The sequence below is a fragment of the Mobula hypostoma genome, chromosome 16 (assembly GCF_963921235.1).
Source record: "Mobula hypostoma chromosome 16, sMobHyp1.1, whole genome shotgun sequence".
Taxonomy (NCBI): domain Eukaryota; kingdom Metazoa; phylum Chordata; class Chondrichthyes; order Myliobatiformes; family Myliobatidae; genus Mobula; species Mobula hypostoma.
In genome coordinates this window covers 72,773,281-72,793,298 of record NC_086112.1, presented here as the reverse complement: position 1 = coordinate 72,793,298, position 20,018 = coordinate 72,773,281, and the positions used below count along the sequence as shown (strand labels likewise).

General features: G+C 42.0%; 1 protein-coding gene across 4 annotated transcripts in view; it reads left to right on the top strand.

Moving 5' to 3' along the window:
• adamts3 (ADAM metallopeptidase with thrombospondin type 1 motif, 3) overlaps positions 1-20,018 on the top strand; it is a 382,283-nt gene that overhangs the window by 316,045 nt on the left and 46,220 nt on the right. For 2 of the 4 annotated variants that reach the window (XM_063069111.1, XM_063069110.1), the window contains exons 15-18: positions 6,310-6,433; positions 14,817-14,873; positions 15,537-15,617; positions 19,504-19,667. In XM_063069111.1, the coding sequence (XP_062925181.1) occupies positions 6,310-6,433; positions 14,817-14,873; positions 15,537-15,617; positions 19,504-19,667 (426 nt within the window). The remainder of the gene's footprint in view (positions 1-6,309; positions 6,434-14,816; positions 14,874-15,536; positions 15,618-19,503; positions 19,668-20,018) is intronic. The other 2 variants (XM_063069112.1, XM_063069113.1) reach the window with 2 other exon arrangements.

Here is a 20,018-nt window from a genome sequence, read left to right as displayed (position 1 = left end):
TTGCTCTATTATATGGCCTCACTTTTGCCTTTATGCTGTCTCTGACTTCCCTTGTCAGCCGCAGTTGCCTCATCCTCCCTTTGGAATATTTCCTTGCAATTGTATCTACCCTGCACCTTCCGAATTACCCACAGAAACTGCAGGCATGGTTCTGCTTCGTTCCCTTCCAATCAACTTTGGCCAGCTCCACTCTCGTGCCTCTGTTGTTCCCTTCACCTCAACGTAATACTGATACATTTGATTTTAGGTCTGAAAAAGCCATCTAGTCATAGTCATAGTCACTTTATCTCAGGAGCATTGTACAAATTCCTTCTCTTGGGATCCAGCACCAACCTGATTTTCCCAATCTACCTGCATATTGAAATCCCCCATGACTATGCTAACATCTCCCTTTTTGCATGCCCTTTCATGCTAGGCTCAGTACTATCCTACTCTGGTTTTCTCCACTTCCTCTGAATTCTGCTACTGATACCACCAGTCATGGTTTTCTACAAATAGTGACACTACGTGCTACACTGTGTCTGTACATAAGGAAATAATAAACTAGTGGTGGTTGGAGTCATGGAGGCGTGGGTTAGTAGGTGGAGGCTTTGATCAGCCTTACTGATTGGTGAAAGTAACTTTTTCGTGTCTGCTGGTCCTGTGCAGATGCTACACAGCTTTCTCCCTAATGGGAGTAGGACAAACAGTCCATTGGCAGGGCAGGAACATTCAAGAAGTTACCGGCCCTTTTCCAGGACCTTTCAGTATATACTGTATGTCCTGATAAGCTTGTACTGGTGATGCATTTGGCAGCCCTGAGCCTTCACGTTTGTCGCAGTGCAGTTTCCGTACCAAGCAGTGATGCAACGTAGATATAGGAGCAGAATTAGTCCATTAGGCCCGTCGAGTATGCCTCACCATTTCATCATGGCTGATACAACTTTCCTGGAGAATCCAGTCAATAATCTATCAACCTCTGCCTTAAGTATACATAAAGACTTGGCCTCCACAGCATCCTTGCAGCAACAAATTCTACAGGTTCACCATTCTCTGGCTGAGGAAATGCCTCCTCATCTCCATTTGTAACGGACTCCCCTCTATTCTGAGGCCATATCCTTTGGTACTGGACTCTCCCACCATAGGAAACATCCTTGCCACATCCACTCTATCAAGGCCTTTCAATATTGGATAGATTTCAATTAAGTCACCCATCATTCGTCTGAATTCTGGTGTATACAGACCCAGAGCCATCAAATGCTCTTCCCATGACAAGCCATTCAACCCTAGAATCATTTTTGTGAACCTCCTTTGAACCCTCTCCAGTGTCAACACATCCTTCCTAAGATAAGGGGCCCAAAACTGTCCACAATATTCCAAGCAAGGCATCATCAGTGCTTTTCAAGGACTCAATATTACATCCTTGCTTTTATATTCCAGTTCTCTTGAAATGAATGCTAAATTCGTATTTGTCTTCCTCACCACTGATTCAACCTGCAAATTAACCTTTGGGGAACCCTGCACGAGGACTTCCAAGTGCCTTTGCACCTCAGATGTTTGAACTTTCTCTCCATTTAAAAAATAGTCTACCTTTTTATTTCTTCTTCCAAAGTGCATGCATGATCAGCCACTTTCTGACACTATATTCCATCTGCCATTCCTTTGCCCATTCTCCTAACCTGTTGAAGTCATTCTTTAGCCAATCTACTGCCTCAAAACCACTTGCCCCCACCTATCTTTGTATCGTCCACAAACTTTGCAACAAATCCATCAATTCCATCATTCAAGTCATTGACATATAACATAAAAAGAATCAGTCCCAACACAGACCCCTGTGGAATGCCACTGTTCACTGGCAGCCAACCAGAAAAGGCTCTCTTTATTCCCAGTCTTTGCCTCCTGCAAATCAGCCACTACTTTATCCATTCCAGAATGCTAGAATTTGTCCTGTAATACCATGGCCTCTTATAGGCTCTACCTATGCCTCCAATAAATGTAAACACTTTTGTAAGGTCTTCTCTCATTCACCTATATTCCAAGGAATAAAGACCTGGGCTAGACAACCTCTCCCTTTAATGCAGGCCAGGCCTTCTAATCCTGGCAACATCCTAACATCCTTGTAAACAGAGTGTGATCACTGGAGTTGAGTATGATGTTCTCCACAGGGGTTGTCTATTGGAGGGTGGCTGTAGAGGCCAGTCCAGGATCCACATATTCTGGTGCAGTGTGGGCCAAACCTCCCAATCATGCCCTCTTAGTCACTTGCTAATCCGGATTATTAGGGTAGATTCCCTTAATGGAGAATGCATATGTGTGACTTTGTTTAATGCAGGGAGGCTGATGTGGTTCTAGACAGATCAGGGTCAGGGTCCAGTGGCATGGAACGCAAGACGACTGGGGACCCTTCGCAGCTGCCGCTTTCCTCTGCCGTCACTGCCATCATTTCCCACCAGATCCACCACAGAGGTCTTGGCTGGATCGCTTCTTTGTATGGTACCTCTCCCTTGGGTGAGGGCTAAATTCCAGACAGAAATTCACTTTTGGGATCTCAAGAACTCGCAAGCCTCTCCACCACGATAAAATAGGACAGCACTGCACAGGCTCTATGGTACACAATGTCACACTGACCTACTGTATGTAACCTACTCCTCGGTTAATTTATCCCTTCCCTCCAACAACAGCCTATGACCCTCCATTTTCCTTCTCAGCACTCCAGTTTAGCTACAATATAGTGACCAAAACTGTAGACAGTGCTCCAAGAGCAGACTCATCAAACTTGTACAACTGCAACATAATTCCCTACTCCTGTACTCAGTGCTTGGACTTATCTTCAGATCATAAGATTCAAATTCAGCATTGAATTTAAGATTGTTCTGCAACTGACACTGCGCAGTGAATGAATCGCAGTGTACTAAAAATGCTTCAATTAATTAAAACCGTGGTTAAATCCTATCTGGAGTATTGTTTGATCATCACAAATCAAGAAGGACATGTTAGCCAGAATAAAACTGAAGCTTTATGTATGAATTAATAAACTTGACTTTTATTCTAAAGGCTTGGGGATATTGAGACTTCTGTAATTTTGTATGAACTAAATGAGGTTAGTTTAAAAAGCTGTTCAGGCAAGGGAAATAGAATTGGGTATTCTCAAGTAAATTGTAACAGTTTCTTTACTTGATTATTGGTAGAAATCTAGAACTCCATTCTACATTGGAAGATGTAGAATCCTTGTGGGTAGAGTTAAGAATCTCAAGGGTATAAAGACCCTGATGGGAGTTATATACAGGCCTCCGAACAGTAGCCAGGATGTGGTCTACAAGTTACAGTGGGAGATAGAAAAAGCATGTCAAAAAGGCAATGTTATGTTAGTCATGGGGAATTTCAAAATGCAGGTAGATTGGGAAAATCAAGTTGATGCTGGATCCTAAGAGAGAAAATTTGTGGAATGCCTCCAAGACTGATTTTTGGAGCAGCTTGTAGTAGAGCCTGCTAGGGGATCAACCTGGATTGGATTTGTGTAATGAAATGAATATGATAGGGAGCTTAAGGTAATGGACCCTTAGGAAACAGTGACAATAATATGATAAAATTCACCCTGCAATTTGAGAGGGAGAAGCTAAAATTAGATGTATCTATTACAGTGGAGTAAGGACATCACAAATGTGTGAGAGGTGGGCTGAGCTGGCCAAAGAGATTGGAAGGGGATACTTGCAGAACAGTAACAGCTGGAGATTCTAGGAGTATTCTTTTAGGTGCAGTATAGATACATCTCAAAGAAGAGGGAATATTCTAATGGTAGGATGATGCCACTGTGGCTGACAAGGGAAGTCAATGACAATGTGAAAGCAAAAGAGAGGGCATACATTAGTGAGAAGTTAGAGGATTGTGAAATTTTCTTCGTTGCCAACAGAAGGCAACTAAGAAAAACCGTGAGGAGGGAAAAGATGCAATATGAAGTAGTCAATGCTAGCCAATAATATCAGAAAGGTTGCCGGAAGCTTCTTCAGATGTATAAAGTGTAAAAGAGAGGAGAGAGTAGATATTGGAGAACTACAAAATGACACTGGAAGATAGTAATGGGGGACAAGGACATGACATATGAACTGAGTAAGGACTTTGCACGAGTCTTCACTGTGGAAGGCACTAGCAGTATGCTGGAAGTTCGAGAGAGTCAAAGGGCAGAAGCAAGTGCAGTGGATGTTACTAGGGAGATCATGTTTGAGAAACTGAGAGGTCTGAAGGTAGGTAAATCACCTGGGCCTCATGGAGTACACCTCAGAATTCGAAAAGAGGTAGTTGAAGAGATTGTGGAGGCATCAGTAATGATCTTTAAAGAATCAATAGATTCTGGCATGGTTCCAGAAGATTGGAAAATTACAAATGTCACTCTTCAAGAAGGGAGAGAAGCAGAATATAAGAAATTTTAGGCCATTTAGCCTGGCCTCAGTGGTTGGGAAGATGTTGGATTTGATTGTTAAGGATGTGATTTTGGGGTACTTGGAGGCACTTGACAAAATAGTCCAAAGTTGGCATGGTTTCCTTGAGGGTAAATCTTGCTTGATAAATCTGTTGGAAGTCTTTGAAGAAGTAACAAGCAGGATAGAGGAGAATCAGTGAATGTTGTGCAAGTGGAATTTCAGAAGGCATTTGACAAGGTGCTGCACATGAGACTGCTTAACAAGATAAGGACCCAGGGTGTTATGGGAAAGATACTGGCATGGATAGAGCATTGACAATTGGCAGGAAGCAAAATGTGGGAATAAAGGGGTCCTTTTTGAATTGGCTTCCAGAGGCTAGAGGTGTTCCACATCGGTCTGTATTGAGTCCGCTTCTTTTTATGTTTCACCTCTACAATTCAGATGATGGAATTATTGGCTTTGTGGCAAAGTTTGCGGATGATACGAAGGTAGGTGGAGGGTCAGGTGAGAAAGTAGAGAGGCTATAGAGGATTTAGACAGATTAGGAGAATAGGCAGCTGTGTACATACATCTATTAATGCTTCTGGACAAATCTTCAGTGATGTTCCTGGAATCATCAGGTGTTTCGGGTCTTTCAACATCATACAGCCTCCTCCAGGTGACCCAGCCAGGGCTGATCAGACCCCAGCTTGTCTCCAGATGGCTAGCTACTTATGTCTCCATGGCTCCCCTCTTTTGAGCCACAGCCATCTTGAGGCCCTCTCTGCCGCATCGGTGGTACTGCGGATGGCTCTTCTCTTCCTCTCTCCCTCGATGCCCAAAATGCTGAAGGCTCCAACTAAGGAACGGGCTACGAACGAAATGGCAGATGGAATACAGTGTTGGGAAGTGTACGGTCATGCATTTTGGTAGAAGGAATAAAAGCAAACTGAGAGAGAATGCCAAAATCCAAGATTTAGATGTCCTTGTGCAGGACTCCCTAAAGGTTAATTTGTAGGTTGAGTATGTGGTGAGGAAGGCAAAAGCAATATTAGCATTCATTTCAAGTGGACTAGAATATAAAAGCAAAGATGTAACGCTGAGGCTTTATAAAGCACTGGCGAGGCCTCAGTTGCTGTATTTTGAGCAGGTTTGGGCCCGTTATTTAAGAAACCTTGTGCTGATGTTGGAGAGGGTTCAGAGGAGGTTCACAAGAATGAAAGGGTTATCACGTGAGCAGCAATTGAAGCTCTGGACCTGTACTCACTGGAAGAATCAGGGAAATCTCATTGAAAATTATTGAATGTTGAAAGGCCTAGATAGAGTGGATGTGAAGGGGACATTTCCTTTCATGGGGGAGTCTAGAACCAGAGGGCTATTTAGAACAGAGAGCAGGAGGAATTCCTTTAACTGGAGGTTGGTGAATCTGTGGAATTTGTAGTCGGAGTGTGAAAGGTTATAGAGAGAAGACCGGAAATTGGGGTTGAGAGGGAAATGAATCGGCCGTGATGAAATGGTGTAGCAGGCACAATGGGCCAAATGGCCTAATTCTGTTCCTAGGTCTTATGGTCTTAAAAGACAGTTTGATTAGATTAATTAAAGCTTTTAAGATCAAGAATTTATTAGGTAAAGGAAGTATTAGATCCAGAGTGAAAGCAGATTAAAGGATTCTATGGTGAGCTCCTCTGTGATCTAATTGGCTGACGGGAACAGTGAAAGAATTTATTGGTCTTTTTTTCTCCAGTTCTGATGAAGGGTCTCAGCCTGAAATGCTACTGTACTCTTTTCCATAGGTGCTGCCTGGACTGCTGAGTTCCTCCAGCATTTTGTGTGTGGTGTTAAATGGTCTATTGCAATTTCAAAGTTTCCTATGTCTTTCTCTGTTTTAATGCTGCAGTTTGCTGCTATGTTGATTAAAGGTTTGCCTCTACAGAAAGTGGGATGTGACAAAGAAATCGGTTCAAACAAAGTAGACGACAAGTGTGGAGTATGCGGTGGAGACAACTCACACTGCAGAACAGTGAAAGGAACATTCACCAGAACACCAAAAAAACTAGGTAGGAATATTCTGAACTTCCTCGTTGAAATATGACAGGATCGCTGTGGCAGAATTTTCACGGGCATTTTCTGAACCGTCACCAACTGGGATTACCCAACAGTACTACTGATTGTAACCCACTGTGACTTATGCCAAATATAAATATGGAACGTCCATAGCGATTATGTATATGGGTGAATCCTGGCAGAAACAGAGGATATGATAGAGGGCTTTCCACCTATCTTCCGGGAAAGCAAGAAATTCCCAGGGAGTTATAATCTAAGAAGATATACATCAAAGAACGATGATAAAGATATTCTGATCTGCACTGAGAAAGATGATATAAATGTGCCTAACAGGGTGGCTCACTGCTGATCAGAGGTAACAACAGTGGAACATTTTGGGCATACTTTAATTATGCATCTTATGTAATTAACGCAGCCTTATGTTCGTTAAAATCACCCTTAGTGCACAGAGAGAATGAGAGAATTCCTCACAATTGGGTAGTTTTAGTAGGAATTTGAGCTGCTTCCTTGGATAATGCAGTGGCTATTTAAGGTCCCTGCCTACCCATTGGCCCTCTGGGTGATTGCAAAGAGGGAACCTGGCTTTTCCTGAGTTCAATTGACTTTACAAAGAGACGTTGACCACCTAAATTGTGTACACATTTCATTGTAGATTTAGTGTGTGCCTTTATTCAGTTAATAGTTGCCTTAAAGGCTCTCTCAGCATTAATAACCTTTTACTAAATCTTCCAATTTACTCAAGGATGAGTAAGAATTTTCCTGGAATGACAGAAATAACAGACACAATCACAAGGCAGGAGCAGAACATTACTGACATGTGTTGTGAAATTTATGGCTCCAGTACCATACAAGACATAAAAACCACTGCAAGCTACAAAATAAGTAAATAGAGGTGAACAGTGAGGTTGTGTTTGTGGGTTCACAGACCATTCAGAAATCTGCTGGTGGAGCAGAATAAGTTGTTCCTAAAACTTCTCCCCTTCACCACCACTCTCCTCCGTCTGGCGGAACTTGTGTTTACTCTCAATAATTTCTCCTTTGGCTCCTCCCATTTCCTTCAAACAAAAGGCGTAGCCATGGGCACTTGTGTGGGTCTCAGTATGCCTGTCTTCTTGTCAGCTATGTGGAACAGTCTACCTTGCAAGCTTACACTGCCATTGGCTCCAGCTCTTCCTAAACTTCATCGATGACTGCATTGGTGCTGAGCTCGTCAACTTCATCAACTTTGCCTCCAAATTCCACCCTGCCCTCAAATTTAGCTGGTCCATTTCCAACGCCTCTTCCGCTTTCCTGATCTCTCTGTCTCTGGAGACAGTTTATGTACTGATATCTTGGACTATACCTCTTCCTACCCTGTCTCTTGTAAAGATGCTATCCCTTTCTCTCAGTTCCTCCGTCTCCGCAGCATCTGCTCTCAAGATGAGGCTTTTCATTCCAGAAGTAATGGGATGTTCTCCCTCTTCAAAGAAAGGGGTTTTCTTCCTCCACCATCAACACTACCCTCACCAGCATGTCTTCCATTTTATGCATGTCTCCCCTCACCCCATCCCGCCGCCACTCCACCAGGTTCAGGGCTCCTCGTCCTCACTTACCACCCCACCTGCACATAATTCCCCGCAACTTCCACTGACTCCATTGGGATCTCACCACCTAGCACAGCTTTCCTTCCCCCCCACCCCCCACACCTCCTGCGGGAATCACTCCTTTCTCCATTCATCCCTCCTGGTACTTACCCTTGCAAGTGGAACGTGCTACACCTGCCCCTACATCCCTCCCTCACTGCTATTCATTGCCCCAAACAGTCCTATCAGGTGAAGCAACACTTCACCTTTCAGATTGTTGGGATTATCTACTGTATCCAGTACCCCCAGTGTGGCCTCCTGTATATCAACAAGACCTGACATAGATTGGGAGACCGCTTCACCGAGCACCTATGCTCCGTCTGCTGGAAAGGGCGGCATCTCCCTGTGGCCACTCATTTCAAATTCTACTTCCCGATCCCATTCCGACAAGTCAGTCCAAGGCCTCCTCTGCTGCCACGATAAGGCCACGCTCAGGTTGGAGAAGTAACGCCTTATGTTCCGTCTGGGTATTGTCCAGCCTAATGGCATGAACGTCGGTTTCTTGAGCGTACATTAATTGCCCCCCCTTCACTATTCCCATTCCCATTTTCCCCCTGTCACCTTATCTCCTTACCTGTCCATCCCTTCCTCTGGTGCTCCTCCCCCTTCCCTTCCTGCCGTTGAGTTCTGTCCTCTCCTATCAGATTCCCCCTTCTTTGTTTCACCAATCAACTTCCCAGGTCTTTACTTCAAACCCCCCCCCCTGCCCTGATTTCACTTATCATGTAACACGTTTTACTTCTTCCTCCCCTCCCCCACTTTACTCTGACTTCCCTTCTTTTCTTCCAGTCCTGATAAAGGGTCTTGGTCCAAAACGTCGTCTGTTTGCTTTTTTCCATGGATGCTGCCTGCCCTGCTGAGTTCTTCCTGCATTTTGTGTGTGTTGCTTGGACTTCAGCATCTGCAGATTTTCTCTTGTTTGTTGTTTGTAAAACATTGAGTGTATGGCTTCAGGCTTCTGCACTGCCTCCCCGCTCGAAGCAACCTCAGGCGAGCATGTCTCGGTCGATGATGGATACCATCACTTGAAGATGTCCTTGATGGCAGGAAAACTTGTACATCTGATGAAACTGGCTGTGTCTTCAACACTTTGCAGTCTTTTGTGATCCTCTGCATTGGAGGCTTCATATCAAGTTATGTTGCAACCAGTGGAATGCTCCCCAGTGTACATCTGAAGAAATTTGCAAGAGTCTTCAGTGACACAGCAAATCTCTTCAAGCCCCTAATGAAGTAAAATCACGAGTGTGCCTTATTGATGAGTGCATCAATGTGTTGGCCCCAGGGTAGATCCTCTGGGATGTTGATGCCTGGGAACTTGAAGCTGTTAACTTTTCCACCATTGACTCCTCAATGAGGTCTGCAGTGTGACCTTCCAGCTTCCCTCTCTTTAAGGCCACAATCAGTTACTTGTTTTTTCTGTCACTGAATATGAGGTCATTGTTGTGAAACCATACAACAAGCCAGTCTATCTCACTCCTGTACTGCTCTTCGTTACAGTCTATGATTCTGCCAACAACAGTGGTGTCATCAGTGAATTAATAGATGGTATTGAGGCCATGATTACCCAGGATCAGCTGCAGTGGCTGGGGCATGTGATAAGGATGCCCCCATGTTGGCTACCCCGCGGAGTGTTATACGGCCAGCTACATCATGGTCGACGCTCAGCTGGAGGGCCGAAGAAGTGCTATAAGGATCAGATGAAGAATGTTTTGAGGAAGTGCAAGATCAGACCCGAGGACCTGGAGGAGATTGCTGCTGACCGTACCACCTGGCGACAGCTGTGTAAGGACGGGGTTCGTAGTCTGGAGATGGAAAGAACAACTAGAAGACAGCAGAAAAGGGCCAGGAGAAATGCAGCCATGGTTGCCACCACGACCGCATATACATGTCCCACCTGCAATAGAGCTTGTGGGTCCAGGATAGGACTGTGTAGTCATCAAAGATCTCATCGTTAAAGGAGTGGACATCATCATCGGATTTCGATGGGCAACCGATGGTGTTTGAGCAGTGGCAGCTATGCAGTCATGAGTGTGGAGAGAGGTGTTAATTGTTAGTGAGGAGATGTTCTCACCAATCTGCACTGTCTGTGATCTCCCGGTAATGAAGCTGAGGATTCAGTTACAGGGGATTGAACAAAGGCCCAGGTTTTGAAGCTTGTTGATTAATGAGGGGATGATGGTTGAATACTGAGCTATAATTGATAATCAGCAACATGTGAATGATAGTGCATGGGGAATGGAGATTAACAGAACTATGTGTGATGTTGTCATCTTACCTAATTGATTAAAGTGCACTCCTTGCATGTTTATTTTATCAGTATACTGACCTTTTATGGAGGTAAGTGAGTAAGGAAATGCTGGATGCATTGAACTCTGACCAATTACTTTAGTGCAATTGGAATCTTGTCATGGCAATGCTGTCAGAACAGTTTTAAAGAGATTAGAATATTCTTTCAGAAGAGATGAGTTAGAGCAAGCTGGTCATACATGGCCAAATCACCCAGACTATGCCACAAAAACTGCATGCTACTGCTTGACGTTGACAGATTGTGGGTTCCCAGTAACTTGCAAGTGAGTTCCGATGAACATTTGCCAATATAATGTTGATGGATATGTCTAGGAAATGAAGCTGCCAGGATCTCAGTTGGCTCCCATCATTATTCACTGAATGCACTGAGCCTCTATACACACAGGACTTGTGCCACCCCTTCTTTCCCATATTCTGCTTTAACCTGGAGTGCTTAGAATACATGTCTGTATGTGTGAGGGAGAGGGGTGCGGAGTAACAGAAAGAAAGTGCATGCGTTATTACCTAAATTCTGGTATTCTTGTATCTCCTTACCTGTGGACCAAGACCTCTGTCAAGACTATACAGGGCAATATGTCAAAAGGGCAATGTTAGGAGAGTCATGGCAGATTTCAACATGTAGGTCGATTGGGAAAATCAGGTTGGTAATGGATCTTAAGAAAGTGACTTTGTTGAATGCCTATGAGCTGGCTTTTTAGAACAGTTTGTTGTTGATCCTACCAGGGGATCAGCTATGCTGGATTGAGTGTTATGTAATGGACCAGAGGCGATTAGGGAGCTTAAGGTAGAAGAAACCTTAAGAGCCAGTCATCACAATATGATTGAGTTCAACTTGAAATTTGAAATGAAGAAAGTGAAGTCTGAGGAAGCAGCGTATCAGTGGATAAAGGAAATTACAGTGGTATGAGAGAGGAGTTGGCCAAAGTAAATTGAAAGGAGATGCTGGCAGGGATGAAAGCAGAGCAGCAATGGTGTGGGTTTCTGGGAAAAATGAAGGTGCAGTATAGATGTATTCCTAAAATGAAGAAATACCCAAATGACAAAATAGTATAACCGTGACTGACAAGAAAAGTCAAACCTAATGTAAAAGCAAAAGAAAGGGCATACAATAAAGCAAAAATTAGCAGGAAGATAGAGGGTTGGGGAGCTTTGGAAAACATGCACAGAGCAACTAAAAGAATCATTAGGAGGGAAAAAATGAAATGTGAAAGTAACCTAGAAACAATATCAAAGTAAAAACTTTTTCAAATATGTAAAAAATAAAAGAGAGATGAGAGTGGATATAGGACCGCTAGAAAATGAAACCAGAGAAACAATAACAGGTGCAAGGAGATGGCAGATGAACTAAATGAGTATTTTGCATCAGTCTTCTCTGTGGAAGACACTAGCAATGTGTCAGATGTTGAAGGGTGTGGGGGAAGAGAAGAGAGTGCAGTTACTATTACAAGGGAAAAGTTGCTCAAAAAACTGAAACCTATGGGTACATAAGTCACCCCAACCAGATGAACTGCACTCCAGAGTTCTGAAAGATGTAGCATTAGAGATTGTGGAGGCATTAGCAATGATCTTTCAAAAATCATTGGACTCTGACATGGTGCCAGAGGACTGGAAAATTGGAAATGTCACTTCACTCATTAAGAAAGGAAGAAGGCAGCAGAAAGGAAATTATAAGCCAGTTAGCCTGACCTCAGTGGTTGGAGTCAATTGTTAAGGATGAAGTTGTGGAGTACTTGGTGACACAGGACAAGATAGGACAAAGTCAGCATGGTTTCCTTGAGGGAAAATCTTGCCCGATGAACCTGTTGGAATTCTTTGAGGAAATTTCAAGTAGGATAGATAAAAGGGATTCAGTAGATGTTGTATATTTGGACCTTCAGAAGGTCTTTGACAAGGTACCACACTTGAGGCTGCTTACTAAGTTAAGATCCCGTGGTATTACAGGAAAGTTACTGGCATTGTTAGAGCATTGGCTGATTGGTTAGAGGCAGCAAGTGGAATTTAAAGGATCCTTTTCTAGTTGGCTGACAGTGACTAGTGGTCTTCCACAGAGGTCGGTGTTGGGACCACTTCTTTTCACGCTGTATATAAATGATTTAGATGATGGAAGAGATTTTGTTGCCAAGTTTGCAGATGATACAAAGATTGGTGGAGGGGCAGATAGTGTTGAGGAAACAAGTAGGATGTTGAAAGACTTGGATAGGTTAGAAGAATGGGCAAGAAAGTGGAAAATGAAATACAATGTTGGAAAATGCATGGTCAGACACTTTGGTAGTAGAAATAAATGTGCAGACTATTTTCTACACAGGGAGAAAATCCAAAAATCTAGGATGCAAAGGGACTTGGGAGTCCTTGTGAATAACATCCTAAAGGTTAACTTTCAGGTTGAGTTGGTGGTGAGGAAGGCAAATACAATGTTAGCATTCATTTCAAGAGGTCTAGAATACAAGAGCAGGGATGTGATACTGAGGCTTTATAAGGCACTGGTGAGGCCTCACCTTGAGTATTGTGAACAATTTTGGCCCCTCATGTTAGAAAAGAGAGTGTTCAGAGGAGGTTCACAAGGATGATTCCAGAAATTAATTGGTTATCATATGAGGAAAGTTTGATGGCTCTGTGTCTGTACTCACTGTAATTCGGAAGGATGAGGGGTGATCTCATTGAAACCTTTCGAATGTAGAGTAGATATGAAAGGGATGTTTCCCATGGTGGAGGAGTCTAGGGCAAGAGGGCGTGGCCAGAAGATAGAGGGGCGTCCATTTAAAACAGAGATGTGGAGAAATTTCTTTAGCCAGAGGGTGGTGAATTTGTGGAATTTGTTACCACAGGCAGCTGTGGAAGTCAGGTCGTTGGATGTATTTAAGGCAGAGCTTGATAGGTTCTTGATAGGACATGGCATCAAAGGTTATGGGGAGAAGGCTGGGGTGTGGGGCTGAGGACGAGAGAAAAGAATCAGCCATGATTGAATGAATGGCAAACCAGATTCAATGGGCCAAATGGCCTAATTCTGCTTCTATGTCTTATGGTGTTAAACAGTGTGTATAGCAAACAGCTGACATGAATAGAATTACCACAATGGTATCTTCCACCCCTCATTTGGAGTGCAGGCACCCTTTCCTAAATTCCAAGGGTCTGTTTACAAAGAGCTAAATGTAGTCCTAAGTAGAACTATTCTCTATAGCAGTGTATAGTGAGCTACAACCATATATCTCAAGAACTGACAAGTGATAGATACGGTGCTTAAAAAGTATACTTGCCTGGAGCTCGATGGCTGAGTTTCATTCTGAACTCCTGATCTGTCATACATACTGAGGTCCCAACGTGTTGCAGCACACAGAATGGAAAGCACTGCCATTAGCACTCATTTTGAAGCATTCTTTGCTGAAGGAGGCCATTCATTCCTGTCTGGATCAGGCTCAGCTGACTTCTGTCAAGTAATGAACATCTGCATATTGGTTGCTGCATCGTGGGCCAAAGCAGCAAAGTGACTCTTCTGTTCTGCACATTGAAAACTTTGCATCTTCACGTGGAACATTACTTGCAGATTGCAGCAGAAGCTAGAAAGGTTCCAACTCACAGAGTGAGAGAGCAAGACCTCCAACCGAAATAAAGACAAGTAAACATTTGTGTCAGCTATACTGGCTTCTGTTCAAAGTTTTCCATTCGTGTGTAGAAACCTTTTCCACTCTGGAATGATGCTGGTGATGTGGATTGTTGCAAACTATGCCATTTCCAGCATATCATGCAAAACCTCTGCGATCTGATATTACCAGCGTACAGAGGAAAGGAAAGCCTTTCTTAGTGTCTTTAGCTAATTTGAAGTCGTATGTTGTCTGTGTAATAAACTTCAATAGGAAATTGATGGAGATGATCATCCATGATATTTCTTTTGATTAGTCGAACTGGTTTGAGAGGCTGCATGGTATCTTCCTGTTCTTATTTCTTAGGTTAGGTCTTCTCATTTGATCATCTTTTTTCCATGTGGATAATTAGGAAGCCCAGAAAACATGACTACTGTGACATGTTCATCATGCTTCATCAGTGGTCTGAAGTCCAATGCATATTGCCATAAGGGCAGAATTCAAATGAAAAAGAGTCAAGAATAAAAGTAGGCAAGATTATCTGTCAGTTGAGCACGTCTTATCCAGAAGTTCACTTTGAGTAGTTTGGTGATTCCCTGTCTTCTCCCTGGACATATGGAACAACAATCTTGCAACCTTTGAAGTCTGGGTCAAGGCACGGACTGATCCAGTCCACTCATAAACATTAAGGACATATCCTCTGGTTGCTAATTGCTATTGTACTGAAAATGCTACGGAACATAAATTAGAGGGAACCTTGTACATTATGATGCAGAAAGAGAAATGATTCAATATTCAGGAATGACTGTCTTGACCATGAATTGTGGTAACTCAGTAGCAGCTAATCACTACCTAAACTCTTTCAACAGGTAAAAAATTAAACAAGAGGTACAAAAACAAGCTCGGAACCTTGGGAAAACAAATTTGCAAGTATCCAGTCTGGCTTGAGCTAGACGTCTCTTACACTTTTGATTTCTGCCATTTTTTTTTCATTGACAATAACCTATCTTATTCTAGTAGCTGTTTCTCATTTGGAAACATGTCATTAACTCTACCTCATTTGTGGTAGAGTTACTTCTTTTACATAATGATCACAAATGTGGTCTATGAAAACAAGACAATCGCTTGAAAAACTGACAAAACCATTTTGTTCAAGGGCGAACCAGAGGCGCATTCATTTTACCCAAGGGGGCTAGAAACCTTGATATCTCTGAATCAAGGCACTCGGGTGATTTTTTTGGTAAGTAAAGATAGTGATCAAAGGATGGGAGCATCAGAACATTGCTTTTGCAAACTCGTTCATCATTCAGTTCATCCACTGGCTCAATAATTCCTTTGTACAAGTTTGTCATCACATGAGAAGATGGACTTGTGACAAACACATACATTATTTTTTTCTCCAAGGCAGAGAGAAAAATTTGGCTTGGTTGTATGTGTCACATATCTAGTTTGTAATTTTAAATGGATATGCAAATTGTGCGTTAGCTTAATGTTGCCTTCTTCAGATCAAAGTTCCATGGAATGCCGTATTAACCACCACTGTGTGTTCTTTCTTTTTGCTTCTATAATTGATGATGACACATGCAAAGGCTACTTAAAGATATTTGATATCCCAGCTGGTTCTAGACATGTGTTCATCCAAGAAGATGAGGTATCTCCTCACATTCTTGGTAAGTACTAACCTGCCACAGCTTGATAAAGTTCACCCATTGAAGCAACAGATGACAATTTGAAGGACTAATCCAAACACGTTAGACCATAAGACAATAAGATACAGGAGTAGAATTAAGCCATTTGGCCCATCGTCTCAGCTCCGCCATTTTATCATGGCTGATCCAGTTTTCCCCTCAGCCCCAATCTCCTGACCTCTCCCCGTATCCCTTCATGCCCTGACCAGTCAAGAATATATCAACCTCTGCCTTAAATATACACCAAGACAGCCTCCATCGCTGCCTGTGGCAAAGAATTGCACAGATTCGCTGCTCTCTGGCTAAAGAAATTCCTCCTCATCTCCATTTTAAAAGGATGCCACTCTATTCTGAGGTTGTGTCCTCTGGTCTTAGACTCTCCCATCATAGGAACCATCCTATCCACATCCACTCTATCAAGGCCTTTCACCATTCAACAGGTTTTAATGACGTCAACCCTCATTCTTCTAATTCCAGTGAGTACAGGCCCAGAGCCATCAAACACTCTCCATATGACAAGCCATTCAATCCTTGCATCATTTTTGTGAACCTCCTTTGAACATTCTACAGTGTAAACATATCCTTTTTAAGATAAGCGGCCTAAAACTGTTCACAATTCTCCAAATGAGGCCTCACCAGTGCTTTATAAAGTGTCAACATTACATCTGTGTTTTTATATTCTAGTCATCTTGAAATGAATGCTAACATCACATTTGCTTTCCTCACCACAGACTCGGCTTGCAAATTAACCTTTAGAGAATCCTGCACGTCCCTTTGCGCCTCCATTTTTTGTATTTTCTCTCCAGTTAGATAAGAGTCAATGTTTTCATTTTTGCTACTCAAGTGCATGACCATGCACTTCCCAACACCGTATTCCATCTGCCATGTCCTTGCATGTTCTCCTAATCCGAGTCCTTCTGTAGCATCTCTACTTCCTCAAAACTACCTGCACCTATCTTCATATGGTCTGCAAACTTTGCAACAAAGCTATCAACCAAATCATTGACATATAATCCCAGGTCCTTGTGGAAGACCACTAGTCACTGGCAGCCAACCAGAAAAGGCAGCCTTTATTCCCACTCTCTGCCTCCTGCCAATCAGCACTGCTTTATCCATGCTAGAATTTTTCCTGTAATACCATGGGCTGATGCAAAGATTGCCTCAAATTAACTAGCATTTGTTCAAAGTGCAATGCTTCATCTGCTCAGCTCTGTAAGACTACTTGTACAAAATTGCCTCACTGATGTGATTTTCTCTCTGCATGGAACAATATCAGCAATACAGGCACCAGTTAACCCTTCAGCAGTGTGTGTAGAATTTAAATTTCACCACTTTTGGAGGGGGATCTTAAAAAATGCACTTTATAGGCATGTGTTCATCTTCTCCCTAACCCGTAACTGCCCACCTTGCGTAGTAATTAATAAAGACAGGTGGGGCACACACGCACACAGACACAGTTACTCGTGTTCCATGAAGTTTCATTGCCATATCACACTTTATGGGCAGACCCTGCTGTAAAGGGTCCGATCCATTTTATAATATTAGCTCTCATAATACCATGAATTAAAAGACAGAAATTCATCTTCAGCTCCATAAACAGAAGTTATGCAATGGGTGTATAAGAAATGCACCGTACTTCGGAAATACTGTATGATTTCACTCATCTCAAAAGCACCAAACATGAAGCTCTTTCTATGATAGTGATTAGCATTTGGGAACTTCGAGAAAATTGTGATCTATATTATTTAAAATTTGAAGGATTAAATATTTGTAAATGGCTTCTCTGATTAGATTGTTAAAATGCAAGGGTATAATTCAAGAAATAATATTTTGCTATTATGAAAGAAATGATATGAAATGAAAACTTCCATAACTTCCACTGTTCACCTGTTTTTGTTCCATGGGTTCCTAGTTGATATATGACTGCAATAGTTCTAGTCTACCCATCCATGCATGGGTGGATAAGTAATTTACTGATGGCACAGTGATTACTGTCATTGTGGATGGTGTATAAGGTTGCCTAAAAGTACAGAGGGGTGTAGATCAGTTGCAAATGTGGGTGGAGAAGTAGCAGATGGGAGTTTAATCCAGGCAAGTGTAAAGCATTACACTTTGGGAGATCAAATGTAAATGGAAATTAATAACCGGACCCATAACAGTGTTAATGCACAGAGGGATTTTGGATCTGCATCTGTGTGATTTTGGTCAGAGACTCTTAGCCAGGTCCTGATGCAGGTTTATGATCTGCAAAGTTGACATTTCCTCGCCCTCATTCCCCCCCCCCCCCCGCCATCCCACTGAGCTCCTCCGGTGATTTGGTTTTTGCCATTTATTGTAGCAATTTGTAGGTTTTAGTATAGCTAACTGGATTGAACAAATTACTGAAAGTATTGCTAATTGTTTTATCACAAGTATTGGAAATAGCAGTAGGTTACTAACTTCATTGACCCAGAAAACCCTAGTGAAATCCAAACAGCTTGACTCAGCAATGTTTTCCTTCTGCTGGAAATCCCTGGCTTACTGACCTATTTCATTGGCTTTTTTTGTTGGACACTTTCATCTATTTTATCAAGCTGTAAGAACAGTTGCATTTAAAATTAATTAATAGGCTATAATACCATTTTGATTAATTGTAACTTGCTAAAGAGCTTTTGGTTAATCCAGTAATTGAATGGAACAACAAGTAGTTGTGAAATAAGCAAATAAAATGTCTGGACACCACAATGACAACAATTTAACCTGGAAACAGTTATTCTACCAAGTAATCTATTACTACAGTCAGTAATCCATACAAAACCATTTAGATTAATTGTACCAGCAGTCATTTACCAATCTAACACATGGGGGATACAATTGTGTGCATCAAGTCTAGCAGGCAGCAATAAAAGTAAGAGCCGTTGGCTAAGGCCACGGCATTGGCATTGATGGCAAATGATTAAAGCAATTGGATATGTTATACACATGTGATGTAGAAGTGTGTCGTTTTCATATCTCAACTGGAACCTGCCTCTTCCCTCCGTACTCACTGATAGATATCCTGAACTACGTCCTCAAGCTGTGGAATGGGGTACTAAACCAGAGCTTTCCAACTATGTAGAAAGAAAATACCACTAAATCATGCTGTTTGGATATTACTGTATTTTGTAGTAAGATTTTGGAGGTTGGTTGAGATCACAAATAGACTCTGCTACAAAAATGATTGCTGACATTGACAAAGCTCACTAATGCAAGAACTAAATTGCAAAGGAAGCCCATCCTTGTCAACCAGTTGCTCAGTTTAGATTTGACACATCCACTAGGAGTGTGAAGCAATCAGAAAGTTGAAAAGTTAAAGAAAGTGAACACTGATCAATGTCTAGGTAACCTTTCCTGAATCAGTGTACGAACATAAATGCCCAGGCCAAGGAATGGTTGTTCACTTGCTAGTCATCCAACTTCTCCTACTGAACCTTATCATCCAAAGGCTTAACTTTCCTGGAGAGAATTCTCCAATTTCTAAAATCTCCCATTGAGGCTTGTTTATTGGGCAAACCAACTTTCTCAACACTAATCATCCATCCAATGTTCGTATTCTATGGATAATCCTGGTGCTTCACCATATCTCCTGTATTCCCTTAAAGCTTTCTTTGCAACATCTTTCCGTGACAGATTGTTCCTTGCTGAATGATGTCTAATAGATATTCCTATTAAAATAAACAACTGAACCAACTTTTCTAGTACATTTTAAGCACTGAATATCTGTCCTTTGTTTCTGAACTTTAATATCTTATTTTGAAATGCTCCAAAATAATTAATTGACATAGCCATGCTGCATTTGTGTTCGAGAACTATTTTCCTGCATGCGCTTTAGTTTTTTTTTGTTCACTAGCTCTCAAGAACCAGGCTACAGGCCACTACATTCTAAATGGTAAAGGAGAAAAAGCCAAGACGCAAGTTTTTATTGAGCTTGGTATAGAATGGCGATATACCTTGGAGAACGATATGGAAACTCTCCATACAGATGGCCCTTTGCACGATGCTGTTGTGGTCTTGGTGAGCAATTTTTCTTTTCATTTTTCTATCAATAATACAATAACATTGGGAATGCTATGACTTTAGATCTCTGAACAATTTCCAATGCTGATTCTGGATAACCGGGAATGAAATCCACGAGATAAAGGATAAAAGGACTGATTACTAGCTCCTTGCAGCAAGCTATGTATAAAGAATGAGGTTTGTATACATTAAGGTGCAGATGAACTAAGACAGATGTGGCTGATGTGAAGATAAAAGTTGGTGGAGAAAAAAATTTGCTTCTTAATGCTGATATTTTCTATCTCATTCAATTAATTTTCCCCTTAGACTAAATAAATTTCTCAGATTACATAATAACAATGGTAATGT